This window comes from Triticum aestivum, chromosome 5A (assembly GCF_018294505.1).
Source record: "Triticum aestivum cultivar Chinese Spring chromosome 5A, IWGSC CS RefSeq v2.1, whole genome shotgun sequence".
NCBI classification, from domain to species: domain Eukaryota; kingdom Viridiplantae; phylum Streptophyta; class Magnoliopsida; order Poales; family Poaceae; genus Triticum; species Triticum aestivum.
In genome coordinates this window covers 563,900,832-563,912,328 of record NC_057806.1, presented here as the reverse complement: position 1 = coordinate 563,912,328, position 11,497 = coordinate 563,900,832, and the positions used below count along the sequence as shown (strand labels likewise).

At 47.1% G+C, this 11,497-nt stretch overlaps 2 protein-coding genes across 2 annotated transcripts; both read left to right on the top strand.

Annotated features, from left to right (window-relative positions):
• The first annotated feature begins 1,450 nt into the window (after positions 1-1,450).
• LOC123107706 (uncharacterized) lies at positions 1,451-2,247 on the top strand. Its single transcript, XM_044529650.1, has one exon. The coding sequence runs from the start codon at positions 1,519-1,521 to the stop codon at positions 2,035-2,037; it is 519 nt and encodes a 172-aa protein (XP_044385585.1). The 5' UTR covers positions 1,451-1,518; the 3' UTR covers positions 2,038-2,247.
• Positions 2,248-8,297: 6,050 nt separating this feature from the next.
• Positions 8,298-9,810, top strand: LOC123101558 (zinc finger protein 4-like). Its single transcript, XM_044522950.1, has 2 exons — positions 8,298-8,444; positions 9,083-9,810. Exons 1-2 carry the CDS (start codon positions 8,298-8,300, stop codon positions 9,575-9,577), a joined length of 642 nt encoding a protein of 213 aa, XP_044378885.1. The 3' UTR covers positions 9,578-9,810.
• The last annotated feature ends 1,687 nt before the right edge of the window (positions 9,811-11,497 follow it).

Below are 11,497 nucleotides of genomic sequence, written 5' to 3'. Positions count from 1 at the left end.
CGGGCGCTCCTCCCTGTCGAGTGGCGGTGCCTCCCTATCTGGCTACGCGCACGAGTCGGGAGGAGGACCTAGCTATGGGGGCCGCGGTGGAGGGCTTCGGCGAGCGTCAGCACGTCTTGATTGTTCGTGGTGCGCCTTGTGCTATATTTTGAGATTTGGGACAGCATTTTGCTTCGGGTTGTTTGTCTTGGCTAGGGTGGTTTACTGATGTGTTGTAGCTTATATTTGGGTCGAGCATCTCATGTCTCTCTGCTCCGTCCACCATGTTTACGGCATCTTGTCGTTGTACCATGTGATGTGCCCTTCCTTTGTTCTCATCTAAACTTCTTCTATCAGTGAAAAGATACGCTAATTTTGCATATTCGCGAAACAGAGAGAGATGATCACGTTAGCCAGCGTTGCATACGTCCAAGTGGAGCAGCGCAAGTGTGATACACCTCACTTGATTTGTAGACATGAGGAGCTTGCAGCTACTAGAGATTGGTTTGCAGGTAGCATTGGATTTCCAAGCAATCTTAACCGAGAAACGGATCATTATCTTCGAGTGGCCTTCCAAAGTTGTCATGCCATGACGGCGATGGTACACACCTAGCCTATGTTGGCTAATTGATTGTCACCATAAAAAGTACCATCATGCTGAGATAAACACAACTAAACAATAGTATGGTGTGTGTGTATTCTTGATGGGCCATGATCTAAACTAAGCTAAGATATAATGCCAGCTCCTCCTGCTAAACAACCCCAGTCCTAAGCTGGCTAGCATATTATGTGACTAACACAAACAAAAGAAAAGCTATGCGGCACACTCAACTCATCCCTTCAGAGCAAGAAACTCCAAATTTATCTGGCACATCTATCTGCAAGATCTGGAACAAAAGCCTAGCCATCCATGTATGTTCACACATGTATGGGGGAGCTAGCTACTCAACTTGCAAGCTAATTTCCTCCAATGTTAAGCAGACATGTCACCCAGGCTTAACCATGTAAGAATATGGCGTTTAGATACATCGTGATATTATCGCGCGCACTACGTATGCACATGAACGTGTATATAGATCACTGAAATCTCCCAGGCAAAAGAAAAATCATTTGAAGTCTTTCTTTTCCGACCAAAAGCCTTCATGGCGCACTTTGTTGCACAGGGAAAACAATTACATCGTGCAAAATGTCTTGTAAAATAAAGCTGGGACATCGGTCGCATCGACTCGATCGATGAGGACGCATGAAGCTGGCTGGATGCAGATCGACTACATACGTCAACAATGTCGTGACATGGACCGTGGATGGACATCTGAGATACGCAGAAATGACAGGACGTCCCTTATCCTCGGGCTCGGCCCGGCCCTGCCGGTCGGAGCATTGTCGGCTCGGCCCACACCCACCGGGCTCGACCACTGGTGCCTCCTCTTTATATACCGGCGCGCCGCGCGCGGTCGCTCGCTAACACCACCGCTTCCTCTCCCCCTCTCTTCTTCCTCTCCACACGCCGACGACACACACTCCGGCCATCGATCGACCATGGAGATGGAGGGCGAGCCGCCGCAATCGCACCAGCTGCTGCTGCAGGGCATCAGCCTCGACCTGCGCCTCGAAACGGCCACGGCCACGGCCAAGCGCCAGCAGGGGCAGCGCGGCGCACGCCGTCCGGCATCCCCTCCCCCTGCTGCTCCCGCGGCCTTCGACAACGCCGGCAGGGAGGCCTTCGCCTGCAACTACTGCCACCGCAAGTTCTTGAGCTCGCAGGCGCTCGGCGGCCACCAGAACGCGCACAAGCTGGAGCGCACCCTCGCCAAGCGCAGCCGCGACGTCCCCTCCGAAATTACCGTCGCCACCACGACTGCTTCCTCTTCCACGGCCGCCCGCTGGCTCCACGCCGGCGGCGGGGAGCTCTGGGGTTACTCTGCTTCGGCCCCTGCTCCGGACTCCGCGAGGATGGCGCCACTGATGAGCATGGGCATGGGCTGGGCTGGCACTGGAAGCACCGCAGCGGCCGGCGGGGAGGCGGTGGCGGAGATGGACCTGTCGCTCAAGCTCTGACGAGCTAGTTGAGCCAGCACTAGATTCCAGAGGCAATATGTGCAGCATGGATATGTCTAGCTTGTCAGCAAGTAGTACTATCAGTACCAGCATGGATTATGTGTAACCTTAACTAGATCACTGGATAACAAATCAGACAAAGCCCTCTGAATTAGCATGGTTTGTTGGTCTCATTTACATCAATGGATATATCTATATCTATCTAAGAAACAACTAATATGCTACTACTCTCCCTCAAACTTTACTGATCTAAACGCTTTTATATTTCTTTACAAGGAAGTAGTACTACTTTATGTACATGTGAAACACATCACTTGAACATTCTCCAGCCCAGTGCTACTACACCACATATATGTGTGTACATTTATAGAAGTAGCTTCTTTAGCACCGCACCCTGTGTAGTGTAGTGTGTACGTGTATGTCAGTTACTTTGACGTGAGGTCCGCTTCTTGTCCATCAGGTTATTTCTTGGAAGTTGCTTGCTTGGCCGAACGACGGCCATTTTCTCACCAGTTAACCCCGAACGGCAAAGACATTGCTTTGCCGCCGTGTCACTGCTCCCCTGCCTATTACACCACATATAGCCTAGCTGCTACACACATATCCCCCATGATCTGACTAATAGATGTTTAGTCACCAAACACCCAACTCGTCAAGGCTTCTAGCTTTTGCCTTAGCACGGGGGTGGCTAGGTCTCAGTCAAATAAATATAGTATAAGAAGAAAGGTAGAAAAACTGAAAAAAATATGATTTTTCATGCAAAATCGAAGGAATAACATCTGAGACTTAGGAAAACTGTTCGCCTTAATCACCTAACATATCTTTTCGGTCTCGCCGTTTTCGATCAGGCGGCGGACGCGAAATGAGTCCCATCTCCAAATCTCCGCCAATGACACGGTTAATTTGATCTGCGTGCGTATAGGTCGAAGTTTTCTCGCAAAAAGGGGGTCGGAGTTTAGTTTGCCAAGCGCGAAATGAATGAGATCTTAGCTCTAAAGCTTGATCAGATGGCTGTGACAGCGATGAAAGAACATATATTATGACATTGATGTTTTTTCTTTGGAGGCAAACATTGGATTTCCAAGCAAGATTGATTGAGTTGTCGATCGTTTCCATGTGGTTAATTTGCAAAGTTGGTCTGCTATGACAGTGATGGTACGTGCACGACTAGTACTGGCTAATTAATCATCCTGAGAAGTACTGTCATGAATATATGCTGAGATCTGCGAAGACAATGGTGTAGTGTGTGTTGGTGGGCCATGCTCCAGAATGAGCTAAGGCAGGCAGTATAGCTCCTGCTGAACAACCCCTCCCAGTCCTAATCAAGATTTGCCTGGTTAGCATGTGACTAACAGAAAGTACCACATGAAAACGATACGGCACACACAAACCCTTCTGTTCTGAGCAAGACCCCAAATCTATCTGCATCTGCCTTAGTTATATGCATGATCTAGAATAAAAACCTGTCTGGCATATTTATCTTTTTTTTTGCAGGTATATAATTTATTTACCTCTGGAAATTGACGACGCTTCTCCAGATTAGCCTTTTTTTGTTGGATTAGCATTATTTTATTTATTTATTTATTGCCGGAGCGGAAGTAGCATTGGCTTTTCAAGCAAGCTTTACTGACAAATCATTCATTATCTTCAAGTAGTTTAAGAAGTTGCTATGCTATGACAGCAGTGGTACACAGCTTGCCTGTGGTGGCTAATTGATTGTGATCATGACAAGTACTTACATGCTGAGATGAAGACAACTAAACAACAATACGGTTATGTGTATTCTTGGTGGGCCATGCTCTAAACTAAGCTAAGATATACTGCTAGCTGCTCCTGCTGAACAATCTCAGTCCTAAGATGGCTAGCATGTGACTAACACAGACACAAGAAAGGCGATACGGCACGCTCAACTCATCGCTTCAGAGGAAGAGCCCGAGTTTTTCAGTAAGTCTATCAGCAATATCTGGAACAAACACCTAGCCATCTGTCCATGTCCACACATCTATGAGTAGTAGGAGTACCCAATTACTCCTTCCGTCCCATAATATAAGAGTGTTTTTACACTAGTGTAGTGTCAAAATCGCTATTATATTATGGGATGAAGGACACTAGTGTCAAAAATATTCTTATAATATGGGACGGAGGGAGTAGCTAGCTAGTTCTCCAGTGGCTAGCCAATCTCCTCCAATATTAGGGAGCCGCATCACCCAAACTAACTAACTTGGCTAATTAAACACTCAATGTACTCAATAATTCCCCCCGACTAGCATATACATATCAAGGCAAGTTATGGTTGTGTGCATCGATTGATGCAGAGGCCTGACCTTTTCCTTAAAGTAGAAAAACAAAACCAAGCTAGCAAAGCACAATAATTAATACCCAACAAAATATAATTGTCTCAATTAGTTTGTTTCTTTCAGACGTCTATATTGACAAAATATGGTGGAATGTGCATGTCACGTTTTCTCCGTACTCTCTTTAAACTTCTTCTATACATATACATGATATACTCCACTTAAAGGTGCATTGTTTGCAATGTACAATATGTGTACTCTCGCCTTACTAAAATTAGAGCCAACTAGAAATCCAACCGATCTTGGCCAAACAATACCACATATAATGTGTGTCATGATTTCTTTTCTTATGTATTTAACCCCCTCTCGATGAAGAATCCGATTCCTTCCATACATTCTTAGAAGTTTTGGTCTAATTCATTTGTTTCCTTGAGACCATTTGTAAGTCTTGCTAGGGCTTGACCAAACAAGGCTCTAATGAGCATGGCGCCTTTTGTTCGAACTCCTCTTTAACTTCCTAAAAAATCACATGTAGCATGCTAGTAGGGCCGTAAGCATCATCGCTTCACTAAAACCGGTACCATACAACCAAGTTTGGTGAAACCGGGTCTAATTATAACTTCTGCTCGAACTCTCTTTACATGTATTCGACTCTCTCTCTCTCTCTCTCTCTCTCTCTCTCTCTGTGTGTGTGTGTGTGTGTGTGTGTGTGTCTAGTTAGCAGTACTTGAAGTAGTGGGGCAGTCCAACTGTGGCGCATGCACCTCACTTGACCTGTAGACAAAGAAGCATGGATGGATGATGCATGTGATGAGCTAGCTCACCGACGTAAGCATGCACAATGTGGAGGAAACGTCGTCGGCTCACTTGACTGTAAACAAACAGTACGCATGCATGTGCTCGCCGAACCGTCCGTTGATTTCTCTTCCATGCTCGGGAGTCGGCAGGCGGCAGGCGGCGTCAGGAGATATCTTGGAGGCCCCGTCCTGTCTCACCAAATGGTGCTTCGTAGAGTATATTTATTATTTAGCCGCCTCACAAATTACAAAACCATACATATCTCTGTCTATCTGAAAAAAGGTTATGTTCTATTTTCCTGAACACACACACAAAAAAAGGCTATGTTCTATATATACACAAAAAAGTGGCTCTGTTCTATATATACACAACATGGCAAACGGAGAGAGATACCAAGAAAAGAAAAGTTTCTATACTTTTCCCTTTTTCATCGCCGCATTTTTTCGGGTGCTATCTTTCTTTGAATCTCACAACTAAATGGAGGTGTTTTCTCATGGACCTCTACAAATTCTTGTTGTACTTCCACAAATACATTTTTGCATGTTTGCAGTTGTTGCATGGACGTCTTCTCTAGCTAGCCAGCTGATTACTTCGACGTGAGATCCGGTTTCTTGGAAGTTTTTTTTTTGCTTGATCTGTTTCAAGAAAATACCACTCCCTCCCTCTCATATTAATTATCGCTGAAACGGATGTATAGTTACTAACCCCTAATAATGACAAAAAACATTGTTTTGCCAGCCCGTAGCTGCCTAGCTATACACATGTGGAGAGAGACCGACTCTTTAGTCCTATACGGAATACATAAAAGCCATTGTCCATAAGTTAATTTCCGTGACCTGCAGCCTCGTAAGTTTAGCAAGTTCGACTCGGAAAACTTCCGCTCCATGGGGTAATCCGGATGAAAACTTGTTAAGCTGGCTAGCTGGTGTAAAACAAATAGAGGATAAATGCTCGAATTCTCTCGAAAACTAACTGATACGCCCATTATTTTTATGTGGTTCGCGATGTTGATAATTCTGCTATGACAACGATGGTATACAAGTGGTAGGGCTAATTGTGACACTGACAAGTACTATCATGCATGGAGTTGACGAAGACAATGGTGTAGTGTGTATTGGTGGGCTATGCTCTAAACTAAGCTAAGGCATGCAGTAGCTCCTACTGAACAATCCCTCCCAGTCCTAGTTAAGCTAGCCTGGCTTAGCATGTGACTAACACAAACCCAGCAAAAGCGACATGTCACACTCATTGGTTCCCGACAAGTGTCCAATATATCTGTCTATCCTTTTGCAGGAGCTTCGGAATAAAACTCTATCTATCTGTGCTCACACATCTCTATGAGTAGCTAGTACACTTTCGCTAGCTAGCTTGCTAATTTGCTCCAATGTTATCTAGGCAGCCGCGTCACCCAAACTAATCAAACCACTTTTTTTTTCGAAAAGGAGGAGCTCCCCGGCCTCTGCATCAGAGTGATGCATACGGCCATCTTATTAACCAAACTAATCAAACCACTTAGCGTACTCAATAGTCATTCTTCTCCGATGGACGTAGCTGATCTTCTCTATAATTGATAGACAATTATAACCGGTTAAATACTTACTTTGTTTTCTTATGATGTGGAGCCTTGATCAAATAGGACTTGATGTGCATGTCGCCTTCTGTTTGGACTATCTTTTAAGTTCTTACATAATGCTTTACGTAGTTGCTTTAAAGGTGTAGATCCTTTCTACGACTTCGATTCCAATTCTCTAACTTCCTCTCGATGAAAAGTCTCCTTTGATGTGAATATTCATAGAACCCTTGGCCTGACTAACCAATTTGTCTCCTTAACTAAGATCATTTGTGGGGCCGGGGCTTAGCCAAATAGGGCTCCTATGAGCAAGCAAGGCGCCTTCTGCTGGAACTTTTTTTACTTTCTTCTTTTATAGGAGTACTACTTAGAGCATCTTCAACAGGCGCATAAAAGTTTCGCGTGCTAAAATAGTTTTAGCGTGCCACTGTAGCATTTTTTTTAGCGTGGTGGACCCAGCATTGGTTTAGCAGATGCCCAAAAACGCGTGCCCAAAAACACGCAATGCAAATTCTGAAGCTTTTGATAGCGTTTTTTAGCGCGTTCCCAATCTTTTTTGCGCGTGCACTATTTTACAGCTTCTACTGGAGCTGTCCGGCGTCCAAAAAACCTGAATTTTAGCGCGCGAAGCAGCTTTTGTGCGCCTGTTGAAAATGCTCTTAGTTCCTAAAAATAAAAATGTCAAAGTACACCACCCACGCTTCCTTTAGCAAAGGGAGGATCACGTTAGTTAGCATCACATACGTCCAAGCGGAGCAGTGCAAGTGTAGTACACCTCAGTTTATTTGCAGACATGCACAATGCATATGATTGAGGATACAAATGGTGACCCATTGAGCTTGCAGGATGCGGATGGATGACGACAACTAAACGTCGTGACATCAACCGTGAATGTACACCCGAGATATGTGAAAATGACAGGACGTAGCTACTGCGGTAGCTCGCGGGACTGGGCCGGGCCCCTGATGAACTGGTCGATGATTACGTGAGGACCAGCAAGCAGGTGCCCCGCCCATGCACCCACGTCGTCCCAGATATCCCATCTCCCCTATACATCATTTTTGGCCAGCCGCAGTTTCTCGAGCTAGTACGTACATGTCATCTTGAGTTGATGTTCAGCCCAAAGTGTGCATGCACCTTTGATCTCTCGCAGAGCATCATTCATGACTCAGACGCAACACGTACGTACGTACACACTTTGCACTAGCACATGCATGATGCATGGTGAACATGTATATATCGGCCAAACATATGATTAGCCGACAAGATATGTTGACCATTGGCAGATGCACCACGTAGCACGCACGCACACACGCAGACGACGCTTCTTTTTTATTAAAAAAGGAAGAAGACCCCGATCTCTGCATCTGGACGATGCCTTCAGAAGGGAACGACGTCCGAGACGCCGTCATCGTCCGCCAAAACCGCAGTCAGGCGCGATTTTCACCGGAAGCCACGTCTTCCCGACCTCGCGGCTGGCTGGCACCGAGCGAAACCTCACCACGAAGACGTACGTCGCTGTCGGTATTGCAGCAGAGATCCGGCATCTCCTCATCGGCCCCTCCATGCGCCGCCGGTCGGCAGAAGGCCTTCCCGCGATGGATCCAAATAGGGCGTTGGATCCGCAGTCACCATCCCGACCAGAACAGCCCACCCCGTCGGATGGGGCGCTGCCACCGCCGCCGTCCATTCAGGGCCGCCGCTCCGCCGGCGATGGTGCTCCGGCCATCACCGCACGGCCTGGGGTCCCTGCCCCAGCCGCCGCCTTCGGATCGCACGAGAGGAGTCGCCCCTGCCGCCTTAGATGAGATCCACAGCGTCCACCTGCCCAGATGCCTTCGGCACCGGGCCCGCCGCCACCGCAGCCCATGCCGCCGCGCCGGCGGAAGGAGGAGGCGCTAGAGGGTGCTGGCGGCGCTAGGGTTTCGGGGCCCCTGGCGTCACCCAGGGAGAGGCGACACTTCTTTATTGTCTGCCGTTTTTCTTTTTCATGGCATTTGGATCTTCTTTCACATCCAGTTGTGTATAGTAAGTAGGAGTATTTGTTTGCTTCTGATGCATGTATATATTTTTCTAAGAAAATAGAGAGAGAGAGAGAGAGAGAGAGAGAGAGAGAGAGAGAGAGAAGAAGAAGAAGAAGAAGAAGAAGAAGAAGAAGAAGAAGAAGAAGAAGAAGCTGTACACTGCACTGCAGTACGGTGGGAACTGGTTGATGCATGCCTACGCTGCAATGTACAGAGCCGCCCGGTCCACCGGCCTCACTCCTCCTGTTTATATACCATCCGTCCGGCGAGCGCGAACGCGATCGCTTGCTCAGACCACCCCCCCGGACCACTGCTTGCTCCTTCCTCCTTCCTGATCCACACACACGCGGCCTTGCTAGCTCCGGCCGTCCACCAAGGAGAGAGAGGCAGAGGCGCGCCACCAGCTGCTGCTCCACGGCGTGAGCCTGGACCTGCGTCTCGACACGGCCACGCACCAGCGCGGCGCCCGGCGCCCGGCGTCCCCCGCGCCTACTCCCGTGGCCCTCGACCACGCAGGCAAGGAGGCTTTCTCGTGCAACTACTGTCACCGCAAGTTCTTGAGCTCCCAGGCGCTCGGCGGCCACCAGAACGCGCACAAGCTCGAGCGCACCCTTGCCAAGCGCAGCCGCGACGTCCCCTCCGAAACCGTCGCCACCGGGACTGCTTCCTCTTCCACGGCCGTCCACAGCTTGCTCCACGCCGGCGGCGGGGAGCTGTGGGGGTACTCTGCTTCGCCCGCTGCTCCGGACTCCGCGACGATGGCGCCACTGATGGGCATGGGGACGGGCCGGGCTGGCACCGCAGCGGCCGGCGGGGAGGCGGTGGCGGAGATGGACCTGTCGCTCAAGCTCTGACGAGCTAGTCTAGTTGAGCCAACACTAGATTCCATATGCAAATGTGCATGGAGTCATGGACAATGGATACGTCTAGCTTGTAAACAACAAGTACCCCTAGGTAGTACTGGTGCTTAATAAGTTGTTGCATGCATGCACCTGGCGATTGATTAATTAATCGGATTATAGCTAGTATGCAGTTGATTGTTTCAGCTCACCCATCTATATATACTACTGGATTTCCTGATTAATATGCCCCCTTTGGAGTTTGGATTATGTGTAACCTTAACTAGATTACTGGATAACAAATCACACAAGCCCTCTGAATTTACCATATCAATCGATCGATCCATCTAAGAAACAACTAATGCTAGTACTATATACTCCTACATCTACATGTTAAAGACATCACTTTAACACTCCAGCCCAGTGCTACTACACCACATATAGAAGTAAGTAGCTTCTTTAGCACCGCACGGCGCCCTGTGTAATTTAGTGTAGTGTGTACCTTCCTGTCGTTACTTTGACGTGAGGCCCAGTTCTTGTCCGTAGAGTTATTTCTTGGAAGTTGCGTGCTAAGGGGCTGTTTTGTTCCCAGCCACAGTTTGTCAAGACAAAATTTGGTAGCCACAGTTTAGTTGGCATTTGTTTGGTTTTTGCCACACTTTGGCTTGACACATTTTATTGCCCCATGTGGCTCACTTGTTATAGAGACAAATTTTTTGCCTACTTTTACCAAAGTTTGACATCCAATTTCTCAGCCACACTTGTATGGCTTGCCATATTTATGTGGCTAGCCACACTTTGGCTTGGCCACACTAGTCTCCAACCAAACAGATTCTAAGTTTTACAACGGCCATTTTCACCAGCTAACCCCTAACGGCAAAGACATTGCTTTGACGACGTGTCACTGCTCCCTGCCTATTACAACATCTAGCCTAGCTAGATGCTACACAGATCAGATACACCCCTCATGATCTGACTAGACGTCTAGTCATCCAACGCCCAACTAGCCAATACTTGAGTGCCAGATTTATATGCTTGGGAGATCAGTAGATACCGCTCTTCTAGTGGAGAGTAACTTACACTGGTAGCATACACCCTACCCTAGGCTATATCACTATCTTCATAGTGAGTAGTAACATATATGTGATGTCATGCAAAGGTTTATTCGTTAGGTTATAGACTCATATTGTCTTGAGATATGTGATGTTGCAATAACTAGCTAAGTTATTCAATTTACCTCTCTCCTCATTACCTCATTGTCATATAGACAAATTTGCTGAGTTTGACCTGATATTACTCTTGAAGTTACTCTCACTATGGTCAGTCTAAAGCTTCTACGTTTGGCATTAATAGTCACCTAACATATCGTTTTGGCTTCGCAGTTTTTGACTGGAAGCGACCGTTAAATGACCATTTCTAAATCATAGCCGATGACAAGGTTAACTTGATTAACTTGATCCGCATGTATGCATGCACGCATATAGGTTGAAGTTTAGTTTGCCAAGCGTTAAATGAATGAGAAGTTGGTTCTAAAGCTTGATCGGATGGCTATGACAGAGATGAAAGTCCATAAATTACGACATTGGTGTTTTCTTTTTTGGAGGCAAACCTTGGATTTCCGTGCAAGATTGATTGGCGTTTGTCGATCGTTTCCATGTGGTTAATTTGCAAAGTTGGTCTGCTATGACAGTGATGGTACGTTTACGACTAGTACTGGCTAATTAATCATCCTGAGAAGTACTGTCATGAATATATTCTGAGATCTGTGAAGACAATGGTGTAGTGTGTGTTGGTGGGCCATGCATGCTCCAAAATGAGCTAAGGCAGGCAGTATAGCTCCTGCTGAACAACCCCTCCCAGTCCTAATCAAGCTTTGCCTGGTTAGCATGTGACTAACAGAAAGTATCACATGAAAACGATATGGCACAAACAAAC

What these genes read in the sequence shown, in the direction of transcription:
- LOC123107706 (XM_044529650.1), top strand. Translation starts at nt 1,519, where the DNA reads ATGGAGATGGAGGGCGAGCCGCCGCAATCGCACCAGCTGCTGCTGCAG.
- LOC123101558 (XM_044522950.1), top strand. Translation starts at nt 8,298, where the DNA reads ATGGATCCAAATAGGGCGTTGGATCCGCAGTCACCATCCCGACCAGAA. An exon ending in CCATCACCGCACGGCCTGGG is followed by an intron (nt 8,445 to 9,082) that starts GTCCCTGCCCCA and finishes CGGCCTTGCTAG; the next exon opens with CTCCGGCCGTCCACCAAGGA.